The sequence below is a fragment of the Aquarana catesbeiana genome, linkage group LG01, assembly GCF_042186555.1.
Source record: "Aquarana catesbeiana isolate 2022-GZ linkage group LG01, ASM4218655v1, whole genome shotgun sequence".
In the NCBI taxonomy this organism is placed as follows: Eukaryota; Metazoa; Chordata; class Amphibia; order Anura; family Ranidae; genus Aquarana; species Aquarana catesbeiana.
Window position 1 is genome coordinate 58,283,418 of NC_133324.1, and position 26,158 is coordinate 58,309,575.

Sequence of the window (26,158 nt, forward strand, 5' to 3'; positions counted from 1 at the left end):
TAAGAGTGTGTTATATGAAACTGCTAGAGATTACTATTTCAGCCCTTTACAAATCTATACTCCCACTCACACCACTGGCTGCTGGGGCTTCAGGGCAGAACAATAAATACCACAGGGCGTGTCACAAGAGCCACGTACCTGATGTGAGACCAAAGTAGTGGGGAGGCCTCCCTTGCACCTCGGGTCCTTGAAGCCTCTGGAGATGGAGACAGAGACTTGGTGGACAGGGGTGGCAGGGGTGCGGAGCACCGTGCAAGCCTTAGTCCGAGAGCCGAGCCGAGGTCAAGTCCAGTTGGATGACGAAGCATAAAAGGGTTAATCCGAAGAAGAATGGTCGAGATCCAAGCCGGGGTCAGTTTAAATCTGGCAGCTGAGTACAACAGGGGCAAAGCAGTAGGATGGTCAAGGTACAAATCCGAGGTCAATGGCAAGCAGCAATCAAGAGTAGTCAAATAGGTTTCCAGGTCACAACAGGTTCAGACAGATCACACACTAACATAGGAACAAGGAGGGACTGAAGATAATCCAGCAATTTGGCAGTGTCTGGGCTGGGCTTATATAGGAAAGTTTGAGGTCACTTCCTTTGCGCCTCCTGGGCATTTTCCCACCTTTTTCCATCAGGTTGATGTCACTTCCTGTGCGCCTCCTGGCTCTTCTGCGCACATGCTCAGTTGGCACGGATTTCCTCTTCCGGCAACGCACCATTGGTGCATGCGTAGTAAGCCCTGGACTCTTACAGGGCGGCATGCAGCCTTTGGCCTGCAGGTTGGGCACCAGGTCATGAAATACAAATCACTTAACCCTTACACTAATCTAATATCTAACATTAACCCCTGTTCTGCTACATACTTACCTCGTCCTGCAGTGGGTACCTCTGTATGTGCCTGAATCATGCAGGACCAACATCCCAACACCAGAACAAGATGATCTGGAGCACCCAGGGTAAGACTGAGGTAGCAGCAGAAAGCCAGGCAGAATATAAAGCCAGTTATACTGTACACCATTATAAATGTACAAGGGTGTAACAGTAGCCACAGCAGACCTGGCAACTGCTATGGGGCCCGAATACTGTTTGGCTACATAGTGATAAAGGCAGGTAGAAATTACAATTGTTAAAAAAATGTTGATAAAATTATTGAGTATATAGTATGGAAGCCCTTCATATAATTACTATGGAAGAGATTACTATTCTGTATCTTGAGATTGAGAACTAGAGGATTGGGGGGCGTCTCTAGTGGTTTTGCAATGTGGCCCCATCACACAGTTACAGCCTGGATGCAGACTGTGCCTTCCTTGGATGATGTCCATTGCTCAATGTGGCCATTTACATCCAGGTTATGGAACAATATGACAACTGTTGGTCAGCCAATAGTTTCCTGGTACCCCTCGTAAAATGTCAATCAGACACCAATTACGAAAGCCCCCGATAAGCTGGAGTTGGCAGTATGTGTCCCAGCCAGCCTTCCCTCAGAATAAACAAGCATGCACTGAGCATTGGTGTTTATAGAAGGGCTGGTAGAAGGGCAGCCAGTCTGTCTATTAGTGGGGCTTTGCCACGGGTTCACTATAGGTTGAATATATATATTTTTTTGATTTTGAAAAACAATGCAATAGCATGGAAGATAACATAATTAGTAGCCAACAGCAAATAAGTATTCCTTAATGCAAAAGTTTTTAAAAAAAAAAAGGCATACAATGAATGCTGGTGCAAAAAATTACTTCCAAATGTAACTAGGTCCCCAGAGACTGCGAGGAGACAGCAGTCAGAATAAAGGTATAAAGGTAACAAATGAACAAATGATAGTACACAATGGATCCACCAGCAGCCACGCTTGGAGCTGGGGTGCAGCAATGTTAAACACAAAAAAAGAAGGAAAAGAGATAGATGGAAGAGATGAAAAGAATAAGAATAAAACAAAAATTTAAAAAAAGGGCGGTGGAGGGAGGAAGGAAAAAAAGGGGAAGGGTGAAGGGAACCAGACTGGCAAGAAACAATCTAGTACATGGCATACATGATCAACGATATTCAAGACAAAAAAATGAAATGAGAAGGTGCCAAGCGGGCCCACCCGCAAATAGCGTGGCGTCCTAAGCCTGACATGGTGTCCAACACTCAACAACTGAGTGGAAGCTGAGGAAGGGATCCCACACACAAGTGGACTCCATAAAGATTACAGAGAAAGCACGTTTTGGAGTTTATCAGAGACCGAGCAGTGCATCCACAAAAGTGGTAAATTTATCCCATTTCTCATGGCTGAACCTCCTCCATCAACATGGTGTCATTAACTATGTCTCCCCACAGGTAGGGGAAGGGTTGGTACTGGATTTCCAGAATCTGGAAATGGGTTGCTGTGCGTCACAAAGAAAAAAACCTCAGCAAGCATTTTTTCTGGGATGTAAACCAAACCCGGAAGTATGGATAATAATACAATAGTAGGAGATGGGGTGAGAGACTCATGGTAGATCTCATGATATCCTGAATATCTTATTCCAAAACGGCAAAATCAAGTCACATTCCCACCAGACTTGCAAATACCTTTCCAGAGTCGTGACAACACCAACAATTGACCGAGGCAGTGGGGAAAATACAGTGAGGGGTGACAGGATTCCTGTACCACCTGGAAAGCAGTTGATAGTTTTTAGACATGTGCAATTCGTTTCGTTCCGAATTAGTTGATTCGGAAATATCCGAATTAACGAAAACCCATTTAACGAATTTTTCCGAATATTCGTAAATTCCAATATTTGTATTTGTATTTGAAAATTCGTAAATTTGTACATTCGTACATTCGTACATTCGTAAATTCGTACATTCGTAAATAATAAATTCATAGATTAGTAAATTAGTGAATTCGTAAATTTGTAATTTCGGAAATCTGAAATAATAATTAACTAATAATAACTTAACTATTACTAACTATTAAATTATAGGTAATGTAATTTCCTTTAAATTTGGCTGTTAGTGAACGTAACAAATACAAATAACGAATGCCGTATCCAAACGAATGGAATGTAATGAATTAATAATAATAATAATAATAATAATAATAATAATAATAATAAAAACTTTTTATTATTATTATTTTTTATTAATTTGTTCCGTTCCATTTGTTTAGATGCGGCATTCGTTATTTCGGATAATTTGTAACTTCGGATAAATTCGTATTTGTTACGTTCACTAACAGCCAAATTTGAAAGGAAATTACAATACCTATAATTTAATAGTTACTGTTTCAGATTTTCGAATTTTTGGGTTTTTGGATTTTCAAATTTTGAATTTACAAATTTCCAAATTTTCTAATTTACAAATGTACGAATTTACGAATGTACGAATTTATAAATTTATGAATGTACGAATGTGCGAATTTACGATTGTATAAATTTATGAATTTATGAATGTACGAATGTGCGAATTTACGAATGTACGAATTTATGAATTGCGATCATAACGAATGAAACGAAAAAAAAAAAATAAACGAATGAAACAAAAACGAAAACGAACACATTTTTTGGCAGTGCACATGTCTAATAGTTTTTCTCCTGAGTGTAGCTGGAGACGGAGGATTTATGAGTAAATACTAAGGCTGCAGGTGAAGACTGCAGGTTCACTTTAATGTCTGCCAGGCCCTTGCAAATTTAAACAAAAAAAAAAACTCATGCACCTCCACCATATAAGGTGTGTGCTTACCAGAGGCAAGCTAACATGGGCTTGTGGCTATTAACTTCGCCAAGGCCTTGATCAAGGGGAAATATAAAGGCGACTCCCAAACACTTGATATGATGGGGCAGGAACACACAGCAAACAGCCAGGGAGACTCGATATTCGATTATTCATTGGTCACGATGAGGACCAGGAGATAACCCAGAAAAGAGGAGCTCACCAGAGTGTGAATCGTATAAAGAACATTTATTAAAGTTTAAAAGTTGCACTTACATGTAGTAAGAAAATATAATAGCAAAAATTGTAGAAGCCGGCCAGCAAGCGAACACCCGTCCACTAAGGTACACAGCGTGATGACGTCAGCATGCCAATCCTCCCAGGGACTTTAATAAATGTTCTTTATACAATTTACACTCTGGTGAGCTCCTCTTTTCTGGGTATCTCCTGGTGCTCATCGTGACCATTGAATAATCGAATATCGAGTCTCCCTGGCTGTTTGCTGTGTGTTCCTGCCCCATCATATCAAGTGTTTGGGAGTCGCCTTTCTATCTCCCCTGGATCAAGGCCTTGGCGAGGTTAACAGTGACAAGCCCAGGTTAGATTGCCTCTGGTAAGCATGCATTTTATATGGTGGAGGTGCACAAGTTTTTTTGGTGTCGTCACTGGTTATACCAAGATTCTACACATGTGATTATGACATATGGACTAATTCACATTATTACCTTTGTGGTGCTGAATGCTATTTCAAGATTTATGCACTTTATTTGAATGTTATGGTTATAAACCTATGGTTTTAACACAACATTTTTTCCATTACTGTTAGCGCAGCTCCCTTTATATAATTTCTATTTGTTTATATGTTTATCTCATATTGAGCTGCTGCTGTTCTTTATCTTATTTGTATTATTCACTTAGCGTGGTATTTTTTCCCATTTTTCCTTGGAAATTTATAGTTGCTGATTTCTCACTCTAAATTAAAGGTCAGATCTCGCCGTAGGGAAACAAGAGGAAAATATCATTAATATGCAAATTATGCATTGCGCACCAGGGCAGAAAGCAGGTGCATCTGCTCCCAAAATACAAAAATAGTTACAGGAAACCAAAACGGACGTTCATAGAGAAAAAAATATATATATTACGAGTTGTTGGTTTGGGTCAGACTTTCTCAGACTTGTTTTACCACAGAGGAAACCTTGAAATAATTATCAGGTCTCAGGAAACCCTTGATGAAAATTATTTATATCTACAGCACATGGTCCATAGTGGTGTGATCAGTGAACTGTATCTATAATATTAAGAAAAGAATAAGGAAGGGTGGCATGCCTGGTGTTCAGAGTGGATAATTAAACTCCTCATTGCTCTATGTGACAAAATGATTTGTGGTAATCCTGAAATTAAAGAAATAATAATAATAATGGGCAGAAAAGAAATGTAGACAGTTTACATTGGTGGTCATTGGAGAAAGCCCCCCTTACAATGGTTGTTAGTAGAAAATGGACCCCAATACATTGGGTCAGTGGGAGAAGAGTTCACTTATATTGGTGGTCAGATGAGAATGTCCCCTTACATTAGTAATCAGTAGGAGAAGGGCCCCAATACATTGGTAGTCTTTTGGAGAATTACACCCCTCTTACATTCATTGTCAGTGGGAGAAGGGTCACTTTTACATTGGTGCTCATTGGAGACTGGCCTTCTTACATTGGCGGTCATCGGGAGAAAAGTCACCTTTACATTGGTGGTCAGTGGGAGAAGAGACCCCTTTACATTGGTGATCAGTGGGAGAAGAGACCCCTTTACATTGGTGGTCAGTGGGAGAAGAGACCCCTTTACATTGGTGGTCAGTGGGAGAAGAGACCCCTTTACATTGGTGATCAGTGGCAGAAGAGTTCTCTTTACATTTGGTACTTGGTGGAGAATGGCCCCCTTCATTGGTGGTCAGTGGGAGAAGTGGCACCTTACGTTATTGTTCATTGGGAGAAGGGCCCTCTTACATTAGTGGTCAATGGGAGAAGGGCCCCCTTACAATGGTGGTCAGTGGGAGAGGCGCCCCCTTTACAATGTTGGTCATTGGGAGAATGGGCCCCCTTACATTGCTGGTCAGAGGGAAAAGGGTTCCCTTGCATTGATGATCAGTGGAGAAGGGCCCCTATACTCCCTTTTGGTCTTCAGGCCACTCATCACATTTGAGGATCACAAGGAAATTGCAGGCAGGGATGGGGTAGACCGGCTCATGAGTTTCTCTACAAGAAATGAGATTTGTATATTATAGTGAGTGGGGTATCAGTGCTTCTAGGGAGCTGACAATCTACATGACAGTACTCGCAGGAGCATTAGTGAGAACAGCTTTCTCTGAGCTTTGATCTTTATATTGTTTTCTTACCAGATATATGCAAAGTTGGCTCATTCCAAGGTGACATTAGAAGATGCAGGTGAGCTATAATTTATATCCCTGATTTAAAAGAGAACTTGCCACAATTATAGTACAGAGGAACCTATAATGTACAACAGGGGTCTCCAAACTTTCTAAACAAAGGGTCAGTTCACTGTTCTTCAGACTTTAGGAGGGCTGGACTGTGGCCAGTGGCAGTAAAAAATGCTCCAGCATCAGTGGGAGTAAACAATGTCTCAGGCTAGGTGGTCTGTGGGAGTAAAAAATATTATATAGCACCTGTGGTCAGTGTATTGCCCCGTACACACGGTCGGATTTTCCGACGGAAAATGTGTGATAGGACCTTGTTGTCGGAAATTCCGACCGTGTGTGGGCTCCATCACACATTTTCCATCGGATTTTCCAACACACAAAGTTTGAGAGCAGGATATAAAATTTTCCGACAACAATTATTATTATTATTATTATACAGGATTTATATAGCGCCGACAGTTTACGCAGCGCTTTACAACAACATTAGGGCAGACAGTACAAGTACAATACAATTCAATACAGGAGGAATCAGAGGGCCCTGCTCGTTAGAGCTTACAATCTAGGAGGCCCGTTGTCGGAGTTTCTGATCGTGTGTACACAAATCCGACGCACAAAGTGCCACGCATTGCTCAGAATAAATAGATGAAAGCTATTGGCTACTGCCCCGTTTATAGTCCCGACGTACGTGTTTGACGTCACCGCGTTCAGAATGATCGGATTTTCCGACAACTTTGTGTGACCATGTGTATGCAAGACAAGTTTGAGCCAACATCCGTCGGAAAAAATCCATGGATTTTGTTGTCGGAATGTCCGATCAGTGTCCGACCGTGTGTACGGGGCATAAGGAGGAATAGTGCCCCATCATTGAGGTTAGTGGGAGGAATAATGTCCCATGGTTGATGTCAGTGGGAGAAATTGTTCCCTATTGTTTATATCAGTGGGAGAAATTATGGCCCATTGTTGGTGTCAGTGGAAGGAATAGTTCCCCATCCTTGGTGTAAGTGGAAGGAATAGTTACCTACTGTTGGTGTCAGTGGAAGTAAAAGGAATAGCGTCCCATCCTTGGTGTTAGTGGAAGGAATAGTGTCCCATCCTTGGTGTTAGTGGAAGGAATAGTGCCCCATCCTTGGTGTCAGTCCAAGGAATAGTGCCTCGTCCTTGGTGTCAGTGGAAGGAATAGTGCCCCATCCTTGTTGTCAGTGGAAGGAATAGTGCCCCATCCTTGGTGTCAGTGGAAGGAATAGTTCCCTACTGTTGGTGTCAGTGGAAGTAAAAGGAATAGTGTCCCATCCTTGGTGTTAGTGGAAGGAATAGTGCCCCATCCTTGGTGTCAGTCCAAGGAATAGTGCCTCGTCCTTGGTGTCAGTGGAAAGAAATAGTGCCCCATCCTTGGTGCCAGTGGAAGGAATAGTGCCCCATCATTGGTGCCAGTGGAAGGAATAGTACCGCACTGGTAATGTCAGTGGTGGGAATGGTGCCTTATGGTTTGTGTCAGTGGGAGAAATAGTACCTCATATCATTGGAAGCAAAGGGCCACATACGGGCCACAGTGTGGAGACCACTGCTGTACAAAAGAGACTTTATTTACAAATCATATGGAATAAGTGATCACACATGTCCCTGAATGCACACGAAAAAAATGACTTTGCCAAGAGAATCACAAAAGTTGTCATGACTGATGTTTTGAAAATGCTAGCTGCCTGGAAGTCATGCTCACCTTTAGAAAATCACTGTTGTTATTGGATCAGCAAGATGACCAGGCAACTTCGATACAGCGATCATATAGATTCCTAATAGTTATTACAGGTATTTTTATATAGTGCTGGCAATTTACGCAGTACTTTACTTATTCTACATTCACATCAGTCCCTGCCCTCTAGAAGCTTACAGTTCAAGGTCCTTATCTCAGATTCATACATACATATACTAGGGGCCAATTTATACAGGAGCCAATTAACCTACCAGCATGTCTTTGGAGTGTGGGAGGAAACTCCGGTAATCCATGCAAGAACGTGAAGGACATGCAGACTCCATGCAGATAGTGTCCTGGCCAGGATTCAAACTGAATGGATGAATAAATAGATACAGTATCCCACAAAAGTGAGTACACCCCTCACATTTTTGTAAATATTTTATTCTATCTTTTCATGTGACAACACTGAAGCAACGACACTTTGCTACAATGTAAATTAGTGAGTGTACAGCTTGTAAAACTGTAAATTTGCTGTCCTCTCAAAGTAATTCAACACACAGCCATTAATGTCTAAACCGCTGGCAACAAAAGTGAGTACACCCCTAAGTGAAAATGTCCAACTTGGGCCCAAAGTGTCAATAATTTGTGTGGCCACCATTATTTTTACCACTACCTTAACCCTCTTGGGCATGGAGATCACCAGAGCTTCACAGGTTACACTGGAGTCCTCTTCCACTCCTCCATGATGACATCACGGAGCTGGTGGATGTTAGAGACCTTGTGCTCCTCCACCTTCCGTTTGAGGATGCCCCACAGATGCTCAATAGGGTTTAGGTCTGGAGACATGCTTGGCCAGTCCATCACCTTTACCCTCGGCTTCTTTAGCAAGGCAGTAGTCATCTTGGAGGTGTGTTTGGGGTCGTTATCATGTTGGAATACTGCCCTGCGGCCCAGTCTCCGAAGGGAGGGGATCATGCTCTTCTTCAGTATGTCACAATACATGTTGGCATTCATGGTACCCTCAATGAACTGTAGCTCCCCAGTGTCGGCAGCACTCATGCATCCCCAGACCATGACACTCCCACCACCATGTTTGACTGTAGGCAAAACACACTTGTCTTTGTGCTCCTCACCTGGTTGTTACCACACACGCTTGTCACCATCTGAACCAAATAAGTTTATCTTGGTCTCATCAGACCACAGGACATGGTTCCAGTAATCCATGTCCTTAGTCTGCTTTTCTTCAGCAAACTGTTTGCGGGCTTTTCTTGTGCATCATCTTTAGAAGAGGCTTCCTTCTGGGACGACAGCCATGCAGACCAATTTGATGCAGTGTGCGGCGTATGGTCTGAGCACTGACAGGCTGACCCCCCCACCCCTTCAACCTCTGCAGCAATGCTGGCAGCACTCATATGTCTATTTCCCAAAGACAACCCCTGGATATGACGCTGCACTCAACTTCTTTGGTCAACCATGGCGATGCCTGTTCTGAGTGGAACCTGTCCTGTTATACTGCTGTATGGTCTTGGCCACCGTGCTGCAGATCAGTTTCAGGGTCTTTGCAATCTTCTTATAGCCTAGGCCATCTTTATGTAGAGCAACAATTCTTTTTTTCAGATCCTCAGTGAGTTCCTTGTCATGAGGTGCCATGTTGAACTTCTAGTGACCAGTATGAAAGAGTGAGAGCGATAACACCAAATTGAACACACCTGCTCCCCATTCACACCTGAGTCACATGACACCGGGGAGAGAAAATGGCTAACTGGGCCAAATTTGGATATTTTCACTTAGGGGTGTACTCACTTTTGTTGCCAGCGGTTTAGACATTAATGGCTGTGTGTTGAGTTATTTTGAGGGGACAGCAAATTTACACTGTTATACAAGCTGTACACTCACTACTTTACATTGTAGCAAAGTGTCATTTCTTCAGTGTTGTCACATGAAAAGATAGAATAAAATATTTACAAAAATGTGAGGGGTGTACTCACTTTTGTGAGAATCTGTAGGTAGATAGACACTAAACTATGACATTATATTTTTCAGATAAGACATACCAGCAAAATGTCAACCTGTTGGATAAAATCCGGGAAGACTGGCAGTCTGAGCACATTATGGCCTGTGTGGTATGTACAGTATATTCTATCATTCTACCTCTATTACTCTGCAGAGACACTCATGAAAAACATTGACTTTTCAGTGTTGGTTTTTCTCTTTCAACCTTATTAGAGTGCTGGCAGTAAGACATACACTATATTCTCAAAAGTATTGGGACACCTGACTTTACACGCCCATGAACTTTAATGACATCCCAGTCTTAGTCCGTAGGGTTCACAATTGAGTTGGCCCACCCTTTGCAGCTATAACAGCTTCAACTCTTCTGGGAAGGCCGTCCACAAGGTTTAGGAGTGTGTCTATGGGAATGTTTGACCATTCTTTCAGAAGCACATTTGTGAGGTCAGGCACTGATGTGGACGAGAAGGCCTGGCTTGCAGTCTCCTCTCTAATTCATCCTACAGGTGTTCTATTGGGTTGAGGTCAGGACTCTGTGCAGGCCAGTCAAGTTCCTCCACCCAAAACGTACTCATCCATGTCTCTATGGACCTTGCTGTGTGCACCGGTCCAAATCATTTGGTGGAGGGGGGGATTATGGTGTGGGGGTGTTTTTCAGGGGTTGGGCTTGGCCCCTTAGTTCCAGTAAAGGGAACTTTTAAGGCGTCAGCATACCAAGATATTTGGACAATTTTATGCTCCCAACTTTGTGGGAACAGTTTGGGGATGGTCCCTTCCTGTTCCAACATGACTGCCCACCAGTGCACAAAGCAAGGTCCATAAGGACATGGATGAGCGAGTTTGGGGTGGAGGAACTTGACTGGCCTGCACAGAGTCCTGACCTCAACCTGATAGAACACCTTTGGGATAAATTAGAGCGGAGACTGCGAGCCAAGCCTTCTCATCCAACATCAGCGCCTGACCTTACAAATTGGCTTCTGGAGGAATGGTCAAACATTCCCATAGACACACTCCTAAACCTTGTGGACAGCCTTCCCAGAAGAGTTGAAGCTGTTATAGCTGTAAAGGGTGGGCCAGCTCAATATTGAACCCTACGGACTAAGACCGGGATGCCATTAAAGTTCATGTGTGTGTAAAGGCAGGCGCCCCAATACTTTTGACACTATAGGGTATCCGGAACCTGCGCACCAGTTTAACTTAAGCAAGAGTCAGTCACCTTCTATAGTCAACCACTGCATCATCTCCTGCACTTGGTGATGGACCCGTCACTGTGGTGTGCAGCCTCAATGGCCAATAAGCAATGTGCAGGAGGTAGCACGGTACTTGTATTTCACCCCCTCCTAGCAAAAAAAAAAAGGATGATCTTTCTAGTCATCAGTTCTGGATGTCGGCCTCCCTAACCCTAGTCCTTGTGTGACAAAGATGTAATACAAACAATCAAGAAAAAATGGATGTGGGCTCTACCTTTCCCCTGGACCTCCAAATAATAATTTGGAGGTCCAGGGGAATGGTAGAGCCCCCATGTGTTTTTTTCTTGATTGTTTGTATTACACATTGTATTTTTTGTGTGGAGGGCTCCCTCACCTGGCTACACTAGATAATTGCAGACCTGGTAGGATTGGGTGGGTATTTTTTTTTTTTACGTAGTGTGGCAAAGATGTCAGATTTTAGAGCTCTTTCACACTTGTGTTGGAGCGCGGTGGCCTCTGAAGAGCAATCCGTGTATGGAACGCTTTACAGAGGGCATTTCACAGGCGTGGCGAAGAGGTGTTGCATTACCTCCTCAATGCCTGATTTAACCCTATAATGCCGCACTACCGGCGCCATAATCATGTGCATTGCAAGCGGTTATGGCGCAGCCCCATTAAACTCAAAGGCCAAGCGGTATCAGACTCTGCACCCCAAGTTAAAAATGCCAAGGCCGCTAAGCAAAGCATTGTGGCGACGGCCCTGTCTGGCTGTATTGTTTCAGTTCGGGTGGGTGGCTGTAAAACTTTGGCCATTTTTACTAGGCCCCCCTCTACAGTGCCTTGAAAAAGTATTCATACCCCTTGAAATTTTCCACATTTTGTCATGTCACGGCCAAAAAGGTAAATGTATTTTATTGGGATTTTATGTGATAGACCAACACAAAGTGGCACATAATTGTGAAGTGGAAGGAAAATGATAAATGGTTTTCAACATTTTTTACAAATAAATATGTGAAAAGTGTGGTGTGCATTTGTATTCAGCCCCCTTTACTCTGATACCCCCAACTAAAATCTAGTGGAACCAATCGCCATCAGAAGTCACCCAATTGGTAAATAGAGCCCACCTGTGTGTAATTTAATCACAGTATAAATACAGCTGTTCTGTGAAGCCCTCAGGAGGTTTGTTAGAGAACCTTAGTGAAGAAACGGCATCATGAAGGCCAAGGAACACACCAGACAGGTCAGGGATAAAGTTGTGGAGAAGTTTGACCGCTTGCCGCCTGCCCACCGTCAAATGCAGAGATCCACAGCTCAGGTGGGAGAATCTGTCCACAGGACAACTATTAGTCGTGCTCTCCACAAATCTGGCCTTAATGGAAGAGTGGCAAGAAGAAAGTCATTGTTGAAAGAAAGCCATAAGAAGTCTCATTTGTAGTTTGTGAGATGCCATGAGATCCTCATGAGATCCAAGTCGCTATTTAATTCCTAAGGAACCCAGTCTCATATGACCCCCTATAATTAAGGGGTCCACCGTATCCGGTAGGCGCATTTATTTACTGGTTTGGCGATTATTGGTGCCTGTGGAATCTACATCAGCGTTGGCCTATCAAGACAAATTATATTTATGAGATTATAAGGACTTTTTTTATATATTATTTGCGCTGCACTAACATTGTATCATTAATTGTTGTTCTAGGCTGGTGAATCCTATAGTGTTCAGCTTGCATTTACAGTTATTTTACACTCATTATTGTTTGCGCTGATTGTCTTGAGTTTTTCAAATCCTTTGCTCCCCCCTGATGTTAGCCCCTTCCCAGCCAGTGTCATTAGTACAGTGATGGTGCATATTTTTAGCACTGATCACTGTATTGGTGTCATTGGTTCCCAAAAAAGTGTTCCGGCTGTCTGCTGCAATGTCGCAGTCCTGCTATAGGTCGCTGATCGCCGGCATTACTAGTAAAAAAATAAATAAATACAAATATCCCATAGTTAGTAGACGCTATAACTCAATCATTATACGCCCATTGGGATTTTTTTTTTTTTTTTTTTTTACCAAAAACATGTAGCAGAATACATATTGGCCTAAATTGATGAAGAAATTTGAGTTTTACATTTTTTTTTTTTATTGGACGTGTTTTATAGGCGAAAGTAAAACATATTGTTTCTTTTTTTTCCAAAATTGTCAGTTGTTTTTTGTTTATAGTGCAAAAAATTAAAAACCGCAGAAGTGATCAAATACCACCAAAAGAAATCTCTATTTGTGTGGAAAAAAGGACATAAATTTTATTTGGGTACAGAGTCACACGACCGCGCATTTGTCAGTTAAAGTAACGCAGTGCCGTATCCCAAAATATGCCCTGGTCAGGAAGGGGGGGGGGGGGGGGGGGCTAAATCTTCCAGAGATCAAGTGGAACATTGTGAGAGGCTAACAGTGTGCAGTGAAATCAGAGTAAGCCATTTCAGTACAGGAGAGAAGCCGGTACAAATGTGTAAGATTGAAGGGAAGGCTGGGGCTCGGCTTTTAGTGTTGTAGGTTTCGGTATATACGGTACATGAATACATCCTTTCTTGCTGCTCTCTTTCTGCCAGTCCCAAATATGATGTATGTTGGGAACAAAATATGTCCTTCTTAGTCTACTAAGAAAGTTCAGAGGTGTAATAAAGATTATTATTATTTTTTTCGTTTCTAATTTTCTTCTGCAGTTTTTTGAAAAGCAGGAATGGGATCGGATAAATTATTACCGGAACGCAGTGTGGACTCACGTCAACCAATTATCCCAGCAATGCGTCGTCGACGATGGGGTAAGCAGGGGGGGTAAGGCAAAGTGTTCTCTGACTGGACGAGGCGGAGATTGTTACATCACCGCCCCACTTCTCCACCTCGCCCAATCCGAGAATGTTTTGCATTCATTGAGAAAATGCAAAGTGTTCCCTGAATGGTGCTCATGCCAATCGAGCGACCTCCTGCGTTCACAATGCAGCAGGGCAGCCGCTCAGCGTGGGACACAGAAACAAGTGGGGATGAATGGAATAGCGGTGTCTGCTCTAGTGATTTCCAGCTTCCATAGTGATTCCACAGGTATGGCACATACTGTACATATTCACAGATATGAATCCTTTACTGACTACATGGTGAGTATACAGCACAGAAGGCTAACATGTTTCGGCTACACAGCCTTAGCATGATGCTATAAGTAAGGCTGTTTAGCCGAAACGCGTTAGCATTCTGTGCTGTATAGTCACCTTGTAATCAATAAATGATTCATATCTGTGGATAATACTTTTTTTAACAGTTATGTACCTGTGTATGATACTTGGTTGCCAGTAGGGATGGGCCAAACACCCCCCAGGTTCAGTTCGCACCAGAACACCTCGAACAGGCAAAAATGTCTAGTGAACATGCGAACCCCATGTAAGTCTATGGGACATGAACATGAAGAATCAAAATTCCTCCTTTTAATGGCTTATATGCAAGTTATTGCCATAAAAAGTGTATGAGGACCCGGGTACTGCCCTGGGGGTCATGTATCAATGCAAAAAAAAAGTTTTTTAAAACAATAGTTTTTAAAGGAGCAGTGATTTTAATGTGAAACAATAAAAATGAAATATTCCTTTAAATATCATGCCGGGGGGGGGGGGGGGGGGTCCCCTTAGTCTGCCGGTAAAGTGGAGCATCTGTGCGATGTGTAGAACAGTGCCGCAGCAATAATTGACATTTCTAAAGGAAAAAATGTCATTTAAACTTGCTCGTGGCTGTAAAGTATTTCCTGTTCCCGGCAATATAGATGAAAAAAAAAATGAAAAAAACGGTGTGAGGTCCCTCTCAAAAAATTAAAAAAAAAACTGTGTGCCCCCAGATCTGGCCCCCCCCTATGTGAATGGGTAGGGGTACATTGTACCCCTACCCATTCACCAAAAAAGTTTCAAAAAGTAAAAACCACAAGAGACAGTTTTTGACAAGTCCTTTATTAAAAAAAAAACACCTGCTAGGTAAATCCACCATCAATCACGCCGCCTAACAGACCCGAAAAATATCAAAAATACACAATGCTCCGCCTCCATGGGAGGCCTCTCGCTAATTGCTGTCTCTATGCTTTGACAGCTCTTAAATAGGCAAGGGTGGGGCCATCTGGAGACGTAACTGAGTGACCCTGCCCCCTTCTGACGTCATGTGATGATTTTTTTCTTTTTTAATAAAGGACTTGTCAAAAACGGTCTCTTGTGTTTTTTACTTTTTGACACTTTTTTTGGTGAATGGGTAGGGGTACAATCTACCCGATACCCATTCACATAGGGGGAGGGCGAGATCTGAGGGCCCCCTTGTTAACGGGGGCTTCCAGATTCCAATAAGCCCCCCGCCCGCAGACACCTGACAACCACTGGCCAGGGTTGTCGGGAAGAGGCCCTTGTCCCCATCAACATGGGGACAAGGTGCTTTGGGGGGCCCCCAAAGCACCCTCCCCATGTTCAGGGCAAGCGGCCTGGTATGCATCAGGAGGGGGTGGGGGCTCGCTTGCCCCCCCCTTCTTGCCCTGCCAAGCTGCATACTCAGATAAGTGTCTGGTATGGATTTTGGGGGGACCCCAGGCCATTTTTTTCTTAATTCTTCCATAGGGTTCCCCTTAACCACTTGAATACAGTGTATTATATACTCTGCACTATATACTCTGCTCTGCATTGTATACACTACACTGACTTCACTTTATGCTCTGCACTGTATTATATACACTACACTGACTGCACTATATACTCTGCACTGTATTATATATTTTACACTGATTGCACTATATACTCTGCACTATATTATATACACTACACTGACTGCACTATATACTCTGCACTGTATTATATATACACTAACTGCACTATATACTCTGCACTGTATTATATATTCTACACTGACTGCATGCTCAATCCACTAACTACCCTGCTTAATCTCTCTCCTAATTCAAACTATATACGGCCGCCGTGTAAGCAGCCTTATATAGTGTGGGGTGTGGACTAAGCCCCTGAGCCATGATTGGCCAAAGGCACCCTGCCTTTGGTCAGTCATGGCTCTCACAGCACATCGCGCTGTGATTAGCCAAAGCATACAGGTCAGGTGCATGCTTTGGCCATTCAGCAGCCTTCAATGCACTGTGATCTCACAGTGCATTATGGGGCGCTCCACATCGGGCGAGCGCCCCTTATGTTCGTTTGTTCTACGAACAAACGAACAACTGATATAAGTTCGACTCGACCATCAATCCCATCACTAGTTGCCGGCCTCATGATTCTAAAATAGAAACCCCATACATCTCTTTTAAAGATTCAAGGATTCGACACAACATGTTAGGTTATTTTGTTATTTACAACTTTAGTTAGCCAATAAATGGTATCACTTAAACGCCAACTTTTCAGTGCTGATCGATAGCTAACAAGATAGTCCAGTTTGTAATACAATAGATCTACTGGCCAGTATAAGGCAGTTAAATAAAAGTAAAATAACATTCAACCACTTAGGGTTCTAGTTATAAATCTTTGGTTGGACGAATGTCACATACATTCATACACACTTGGCCACGTGTGACATTCATCTAAGGAACGTTTTAGAAATAGACCCCCTTAACATCGCTCTGTAACTCTCATGTCATTTCTGTGATCTTTCAGATCCATGAAGAAGTCCGTAAGGCGCTGGAGGGCTGTAATATCGAAAAAGACATTGAATGTTTTGCAGAAGGCCATAGGACTGGAGATAAACCACCAGGTACCCCCTGACTTGGCATTTTTTTTACAATTGTGCATTGTACATCAACATTACACCTAGAGAGAAATCTCAAAAAATTAAAGTGGAACTAAACCCTCCAATCGTTTTCAGCCAAGAAAGCTGCCATCTTGGCCTCTGTTTAATCTTCAACTGCCTTGATGCTGCACATGTGATCTGTTATGACACCAGCCATTGGATGGTTTGACAGTTTGGTTGAGAGAACAAGCCAATGTGACCATTAGCAATCCTGGCATGCCGGGAATGTAACCGTTTTTTGAAGCTGTTAAATCAACGAGTTTACTTCCGCTTTAACAGCTACCAATTCTTCACCTTCTTCTGAAAATACTGGCTAGCTTCTACACCTATCTTCCCACTTCATTCTTTTTCTTTTTTTGAGTCATTGCCCTGGAACAAGCATGTAGATCTGTAACGTCATCATAAGGTCAGGGACAATTCAGAAGTCCCTATCTGGGTACTTGTTTTGGGTGAACCAAGCAATTCGCATTTTCAGTCAGCAGTGCTTTCCTGTCATAATGGAATTCCTTTAAAGGGTTTGTATAGTCATTTAAAAAATGTTCTTCTTTTTAATAATGATGTAAATGAGATCAGCTTGAACAAGGCAATGATGGTTTTAACCGCTTGTCGACCATATACAGTAAATATACGGTGGCAAATCGGCTCCCCTGGGCAGGATCAGGTACCTGTACGCGATCCTGCACTTTCGGGGTCTGGGGCGCGCACGTGGGCTAGGGATGATCCTCTCCAGCTGTGATTGGACACAGCGGGAGCCAATCAGCGGTCCGGGGAACGCGATGTCCGCCGGGACCCGCCGATCGTTCGGGAGACAGGCAGAACGACGACCAGCCTATGTAGACAAGGCAGATCGCCGTTCTGTGAGAAGGGAAGGCTGTGTTCCTATAAAGCAGGAACACGGATCTCTGCCTTCCCACAGTAAAAGCACCTCCCCCACACAGTTGGCAGGCACTGCCTATGAACACGTTTAACTCTTTGATCACCCCTGATGTTAACCCATTCCCTGCCAGTGTCATTAGTACAGTGACAGTGTGTATTTTTTTGCACTGATCACTTTATTGGTGTCACTGGTCCCCAAAAAGTGCCACTTAGTGTTCGATTTTGTCCGCCACAATGTCGCAGTCCCGCTATAAGTCGCTGATTGCCGCCATTACTAGTCAAAATATAAGTAAATAAATAAAAAAGTCCATGAATCTATCCCATAGTTTGTAGACACTGTAACGTTTGCGCAAACCAATCAATATACACTTATTGGGATTTGTTTACCAAAAATATGTAACGGAATACATATTGGCCTAAATTGATGAAGAAATTAGATTTTTTCTATTTTTTTTCATTTGATGTTTTATAGCAGAAATTAAGAAATATTGTTTTTTTTTAAATTGTCGGTCTTTTTTGTTTATAGTGCAAAAAAGAAAAACGCAGAGGTGATCAAATACCACCAAAAAAATCTCTATTTGTGGGGAAAAAAAGGACATAATTTTTTTTTTTTTATGGGTACAGCGTTGCACGACGCCAGTTAAAGTAGCGAAGTGCAGTATTGCAAAAAATGGCCTGGTCATGAAGAGGGCAAGTGGTTAAAGATTACCAGGCAGAGCAAAGTGACAGGTGTTCTTGATAGGCCTTTCTCTCTTCCACTTATACTCACTTTCCCTCCCCTGTGGCTCTGTTCACCCTCCCGGAGTCCTCTTCTTCCCAGGATGCAGTGCTCAGTGTCTGAGTGACCAATTGTGATGCCAAGCACTGCACCTCTGGGGCGGGGTTCAACACAGGCCTACAAGGAGCCTACACAGGACTTTGGTCTCCAGTAGTTGCACTGTGCCGGTGATTGAACAGTGCAGAGAAGGACTGGGTGACAGGTTCACTTTAAATCCTTGCTTCTATGTACAGTGGGGAAAATAATTATTTGATCCCCTGCAAATTTTGTAAGTTTTCTCACTTACAGAGAAATGAAGGGTCTATAATTTTTATCATAGGTGTATTTTAAATGACAGAGACCAAAAATCCAGAAAAAAAACACATAAAACAAATGCTATAAATTAAGTTGCAGTTCATTGAGTAAAATACGTATTTGATCCCCAAGCAAAACATGACTTAGTACTTGGTGAAGAAACCCATGTTGACAGCACAGAGGTAAGACGTTTCTTGTAGTTGGTGACCAGGTTTGCACACATCTCAGGAGGGATTTCGGTCCACTCTTCTTTACAGATCTTCTCCAAATCCTTAAGGTTTCTTGGCTGTTGCTTGGCAACTCGAATTTTCAGGTCCCTCCATAAATTTTCTATAGGATTAAGGTCTGGAGACTGACTAGGCCAGTGGTTCTCAACCGCAATCCTCAAGTACCCCCGACAGGCCATGTTTGCAAATTTTCCTTTATCTTGCAAATTGCAACCTGCAGTCCGATGACTGCATGTGGCCCTTTGGTATATGATGTGTGGCCCTCGGTACTCAGTCTGTAGAAAAAGTTACCAGTACTGCACATCCTATAACGGCCTCTATACCTTGTGTTTTCCAGCTCCCATCCCTTATGAAAACTTCTACAGCAATCAGAAGAATTCAACGCCACTGACCAGGTTTGTAGCTACAATCTTCTATACGAGTTGCAGTTTTATCTGGAATTTCTTTGGCTACACCTGCCGTCTTCTTTAGGCCAGGGACGTGCGGTGAGGTCAGTGGCTGGTGAGCCACCAGCTAGTATCAGAGCCAGATACACACAAGTTACATAGGCTGCAATCGTTAGAGCGAGAGCAATAATTCTAGCACTAGACCTCCTCTGTAACTCTAAACATGTAGCCTATAAAAAAATGTAAAGCGTCACCTATGGAGATTTTTAAGTACCGAAGTTTGGCGCCATTCCATGAGTGTGCGCAATTTTAAAGCCTAACATGTTGGGTATCTATTTACTTGGGGTAACATAATCTTTCATATTGTACAAAAAAATGGGGTAAACTTTAGTGTTTTTTTTTAATTATTTTTATTATTTTTTTATATTCACGAAACAGTTTTTTTTTTTCCAAAAATACACATTTGAAAAATTGCTGCGCAAATACTGTGTAACATAAAAAGTTGCAACGACCATATATATGTTTGGGGGTTCTGAGTTTTTTTCTAGCAATGTAGGAGAGAAGTGTCAGAATTGGCCTGGGTGGCAAGGGGTTAATTACCATTAGTAAGTAATATACAATAATTATTATTATCTTGTTTTTAAGATAATTTACTACATTTTCAAAAACTGTACTCAAGCAGGTGGCTTAACGGACAAATTACTGAAGTTTGAAGTTATAACTTCAAACCAGTAATTTCAGTGTAAAAAGATAAATAATAAATTAATATTTTATAACATATAGCATAATAATATATGATTTAGCTTGATTATAACAGTACCTTTTCAACAGGCAGCAGATTCTCAGTCCCCCGCTTAACTAGTCCTTCTCTTAACTGTGTGAGAAAAACATGGGATTGTGGGTAAATATAATACCCATAAACCCATGCTTTTTCCTTCTAGTTAAGAGGGCTGGGCTGGAAGGGAGCATGTGTCTTTTAGACACATGCCCCCTTCTCTGACACTGCAATGAGAGGAGAGCCTCCACTGCAGCATTTTTATTGGTCAACTTGTTCCAATGGTGCTTTACCTTTGGTCCAAGGCTCCAAGCTGTCCATTAAGCTCAGTTCCTCTGACAAGAAGTGAGAGGCACTGTGAGGTCATCCTCTCAGTCTGCTGCAAACAGTGTGTCAGCTTGTATTTAAACTGGGTGCTCTGTATGTAGCTTCTGAGAGGCCCCCAAATTTTTACCAGTGGTGGGGTAGGACTTCAGCTACCTACCCCCCTAAATTTGGGGTCTCTGTGACCCCAGGTCACCAAGCTACAACTCTCAAAGCTCGATTGTTTTTGGGTTTTTTTGAAATTTTTTTTATAAATGCCTCACCTGCCTCCCCTGACTGCACATCCCTGGGAATCTGTCCACTGATCACTATGCTTGTCCGCTCCGCTTATGCAAAGAGGACACAGACACAGCCCGCTGTCCTCTATGGGTGGTCAGATGTAAACAAACCACCTGTCCGTTTACAACTGATAACCATCCGATCCTCTGAATGGATGGGGAACGTCTGTTTTTAGCGGATAGGATCATATTGGATGTTGGAGGGTCCGTTAACACCTGCCGCTCCATAGAAGGCAATGCCTGGTCCGATCGGGTGTGCCTAGAAAACTGACAGGTGGACCTGGTCGGTCTGGTTCAAACGAAACCCTCTGGCCAATTTGGTTGTTTTGCAGGCTGGTCAGTAAGTGTGCTGGGAAATCTTTTATTTGTTTGAGATGTGCGTCGCCCTTCCATGTGCACTTTGCTGCAAGGGCCAGTAATAGATTTGGGTAGTTGCCACTTTTTTGTCCAATTGGACTTCATCAGTCCGCCCCTGTGAAAGGGGCCTAAATTTCAACATATTTTTTGCTGCAATGTAAAAAAAAAAACATTTCTAAAAAATCCTGTTCAGTCACCATAATTATAAAACAAAAGAACTGAATAAAAGAGAGACAGTCTGATATGGCACAACCTTTAAAGCGGTAGGGAACCACAATTAAAAAAAAAAAAAAAACTTCCCCTGCAAGGCAATGTCATAATGTGCTAGTATGCATCTCATTCTAGCACATTATGAGAGACTTACCTTAAAACGAAGCCCTCCAATGTCATGCTATCTCAATTGACAGGGCTTCCATCTTCCACCGGTCTACCTGCCTTATGGGCTTACCTGTAGGTAAAAGTTACTACCAGTTTAAGCCATCCATACATGATTTTTTCTTTTTTTTCATTCAACCAGTGAGTCTAATGAAGAAGAAAAAAAATGCCTTAACATTTTTTACCTTAAAGGAGAAGTCCAGCCTGAGCTTTTTATACTGGGCTTCTCCTCTGGGTCACAGGAGTGCAATTTGTTTTACACTGCTGTGACCCGTTTTCAGCGGAGAGCAGTCTGATGTCAGCTCTTCGCTGACGTCACTGCCATCGGTTGAGGCACTGCATCATCCTGACTTCCCAAGTCTGGATCCGCCAGCTGCCTGGACTGATGGCAGTCTTAGCCTCTCAGAGAGCCGCTGAGATGGCCACTCCCCGCCCCTCCACAGCTCAGCGCTCCAATGAGCGTGGAGGTACAGAGCAGGAGAGATGCTGATTGACCTGGCAGCATCACTCGGGGAGGGGAGAGAACCGAGCGGTCAGCGGTGTTCGGTGGCTCGGTTCCCAGTGTTAGAGCCGGCGGGGGACATCTGCAGTATCGGACTGATGCTCCATCCACCTAGGTAAGTATGAAACGAAAAAACAAAAACAAAACCCATACTTCTCTTTTAATGCAAGGAATGTTTTAGGGTAAAAAATGTGTAGGCTTTAAAACTATTTTAAGCATATTTACAGATTTTTTTTATTTTTTATTCCAGGTATGCATATTATATACATAGTTAAATTGGTCCAGCTTGGCCCAGTGTAACTATGTATATACCATACTTGGCTGATACCCCTGAAAGCTGGAAATCAAGGAAGTAGACACCGCTACTATACTGATCTCAGCTTGCTCCTGGTTGCCCTGCTGCATTTATGACACAACTATTTGGACCAGCTGGAGAGGCATAGTGGTGATGTCACGCTCTCCACCTCGTCCAATCAGAGAATACTTTGCATTTATTTTTATACCAGTACACTGCACTGACCACTACACTACGCACTACACTACACTGACCACTAAACTCTACACTACACACTGCACTAACCACTACACTACACTACGCACTACACTCTACACTACACACTGCACTGACCACTACACTACACTACGCACTACACTCTACACTACACACTGCACTGACCACTACACTACACTACGCACTACACTACACTGACCACTACACTCTACACTACACACTGCACTGACCACTACACTGACACCAGACCTTTCTTTTATTTATTCTGACTCTAACTGCTTGTCTTATCTCTCTAATCCCTCTAGCTGGCTGCTCCCTCTCCCCAGACCGTATATCCACCCCCTTACCTGCAGCTTGTAGCTTCCATCAGTCCGGAAGAGAGGGGGGAGCCTGGAGGAGGTGAAGACATCAACGGTGTTCACAACGAGGTGGAGGCGGGACTCCAGGAGCAAACACGATCACAGATAGGCCAGCCCCGCAGCGATCACTGATAGGCCATCCCCACCGCGATCACAGATAGACCACCCCCGCCGCAATCATGGATAGACCAGCCCCACCGAAGCCGCCGCACATGACCCCATTCGTCGAATCACAGGGCACCAGCCACAGTTGAGCTCAGGGACACAGGAAGTAAACATTAGGGGGACGGAGCCGGCAGTGATACACTGCCTGGTGTGGGATTTCACCCCCCTAAATGTTGCGCCCGGGGCCACAGCCCCCTCTGCACCCCCCGCGCTACTCCAGTAGTCCCCAATACAAAAAAGAATGGGAAATCCAACATTTTAGAGTTGTCACAAGAACAGGAGGTTCTTTTGACTTCTGTCCAAGAGGGGACATCCCCTTTTGGACATAAGTCCAAGAGGTCCAAGTCCAAGTGGAGATTTCCTCCTACATTACACACAGGTATAGTATATACATAGTTACATTGGTCCAAGCTGAACCAATATAACAATGTATAAAATATCCATACCTAGAATCTATCTTTAATAACATGTGAATATTTAAATGTCCATAGCCAGGCCATAGCTCACCTTTAGATTAAGACAATTCTGATTCTGAACTTTCTTTAACACTTTCTCTGCCAGAGGCGTTTTTGCATTTTTTTTTGTACTCATTGTTAAAAAATCATTTTAGGCCTGAAGGTTACATAAAAAACCCCAAACATAGTATATTTTCTGAAAGCAGACACCCTAGAGAATAAAATATTGGTAGTTCCAATTTTTATGTTACACAATATTACTGTAAAGGTCTAGGAATCACAACATTTCAGTAAAAAAATACAGCACGCAAAACACAATAAATTACCCATATTCTTGGTAAAATATAAAAGCCGAGTTTGCACCGAGTTAATAGATACCTAACATGTCAAACCTTAAATTTGAGTTTTCTAAACTCAGCCAGGAGACTGTTAGTACGGTTGTTATCTGTAATGGTTGGCCATGTTTGGTCGTTGGAGTGGCTTGGCGTTGTGTCAATGCCACTCTTTTCTACTGTATGTCTTTTATAAAATTAAAAAAAAAATAATAAAAAAAAAAAAACCTTAAATTTGCGTGCAACCGTTAAACGACGACAAACTTCAGTACCCTATATTTTCCATAGACGACACTTTAAAAGCCCCCTATAGGTCACCAGTTTAGTGTCACGGAGGGGGTCCGGTGTTAGAATTATTGCTCTCAGTCCGGCGTGCATGGCGATATGTAACATGTGTGTCGCAATTGGCATTTTCATGCGTAGGCGTCCCAACACATGAGTTTACGTTCGAACATGCATATTTGGGAGGGGGGGGGTCTCAAAACATTTTTGGGGAAGAATGTTATGTGCTTGGGTGTAACTTTTCAATTTAGATATTTTTTTTTTTTATGTAACTTTTTTTTTCATCACATAGGCGACAAAAAGTCCCCTATGTGATAATTTTTTGTTGACAGGTTCTCTTTAATGAGACATCTAAAAGACCCTGGATGTCTCCCATGTACTCCACTGAATGTAATGCAATGCAGATCGCATTACATTACATTCTTTGCCGGCCAAGCTTTCCTGGGATAATGAGAGGCTGACCTGGAAGTGACGTCAAAGACAAAAAAAAGGGGAGGAGAGTGGACGTGTGTCCGCTTTTCTCCCTCCCCTCTTCCCAGCCGCACCCGCAGTGTCAGTCCTGGGCCTGCAGCTGGGCAAACGGAGCCCTGGATACATAGCGGGGAGCGGGTGCCATTACCAGGGGTATGTAGAAGCAATTGGGTTGCAGTGTAGCTGCCTGAATGCTTCCATATGACAGGCAGGAGTCTACAGCCGCCGGGAATGTGTGAAAACCCGCCCCCCTGTCAGGTCCGGCAGCAAAAAGGGTTAAACCCAATTAATGTCAAACCGTGTGATTAAATATAAAATACATGTAAATAAGTTGAAAGAAACGTGGAAACGTGTGTGCATTGCAATCGTTTTTTCTGGTTACAGTGCCTTAAAAAAGTATTCATACCCCTTGAAATTTTCCACATTTTGTCATGTCACAACCAAAAACGTAAATGTACTTTATTGGGGTTTTATGTGATAGACCAACACAAAGTGGCACATAATTGTGAAGTGGAAATGATAAATGTTTTTCAAAAATTTTTACAAATAAATGTGAAAAGTGTGGCGTGCATTTGTATTCAGCCCCCTTTACTCTGATACCCCTAACTAAAATATAGTGGAACCAACTGCCTTCAGAAGTCACCTAATTAGTAAATAGAGTCCACCTGTGTGCAAAAAAATATCCCAAGCTTTGAACATCTCACAGAGCACTGTTCAATTCATTGTCTGAAAATGGAAAGAGTATGGCACAACTGCAAACCTACCAAGACATGGCCGTCCACCTAAACTGACAACTCTGGTAACCCTGGAGGAGCTGCAAAAATCCACAGCTCAGGTGGAAGAATCTGTCCACAGGACAACTATTAGTCGTGCACTCCACAAATCTGGCCTTCATGGAAGAGTGGCAAGAAGAAAGCCATTGTTGAAGGAAACCATAAGAAGTCCTATTTGCAGTTTGTGAGAAGCCATGTGGGGGACACAACAAACATGGGGAAGAAGATGCTCTGGTCAGATGAGACCAAAATTGAACTTTTGGCCTAAAAGCAAAATGCTATGTGTGGTGGAAAACTAACACTGCACATCACCCTGAACACACCATCCCCACCGTGAAACATGGTGGTGGCAGCATCATGTTGTGGGGATGCTTTTCTTCAGCAGGGACAGGGAAGCTGGTCAGAGTTGATGGGAAGATGGATGGAGCCAAATACAGGGCAATCTTAGAAGAAAACCTGTTAGACTGTGTACACACGGGCAGACTTTTTTCGATCAGACTGGTCCAACGGGACGAATCCGTCGGACAATCCAACCGTGTGTGGGCATCATCGGACCTGCAGCGGACTTTTTCAGTTGAAAATCAGACAGACTTTAGATTTGGAACATGTTTCAAATCTTTCCGATGGACTCGAGCCCGGTCGAAAAATCCGCTCGTCTGTATGCTAGTCCGACGGACGAAAACTGACGCTAGGACAGCTATTGGCTACTGGCTATCAACTTCCTTATTTTAGTCCGGTCGTACGTCATCACGTACGAATCGGTCGGACTTTGGTGTGATCGTGTGTAGGCAAGTCTGTTTGTTCAAAAGTCAGTTGAAAGTCCGTCGGAAAGACCGTCGGACCTTTGATGCCGAAAAGTCCGCCCGTGTGTACACGGCAT

The 26,158-nt window shown here is 43.0% G+C and overlaps 1 protein-coding gene across 2 annotated transcripts in view; it reads left to right on the forward strand.

Annotated features, from left to right (window-relative positions):
- PSTPIP2 (proline-serine-threonine phosphatase interacting protein 2) overlaps positions 1 to 26,158 on the forward strand; it is a 166,222-nt gene that overhangs the window by 119,148 nt on the left and 20,916 nt on the right. For both annotated transcript variants that reach the window (XM_073618847.1, XM_073618858.1), the window contains 5 exons: positions 6,045 to 6,090; positions 9,820 to 9,899; positions 13,680 to 13,778; positions 16,626 to 16,722; positions 19,271 to 19,328. In XM_073618847.1, the coding sequence (XP_073474948.1) occupies positions 6,045 to 6,090; positions 9,820 to 9,899; positions 13,680 to 13,778; positions 16,626 to 16,722; positions 19,271 to 19,328 (380 nt within the window). The remainder of the gene's footprint in view (positions 1 to 6,044; positions 6,091 to 9,819; positions 9,900 to 13,679; positions 13,779 to 16,625; positions 16,723 to 19,270; positions 19,329 to 26,158) is intronic.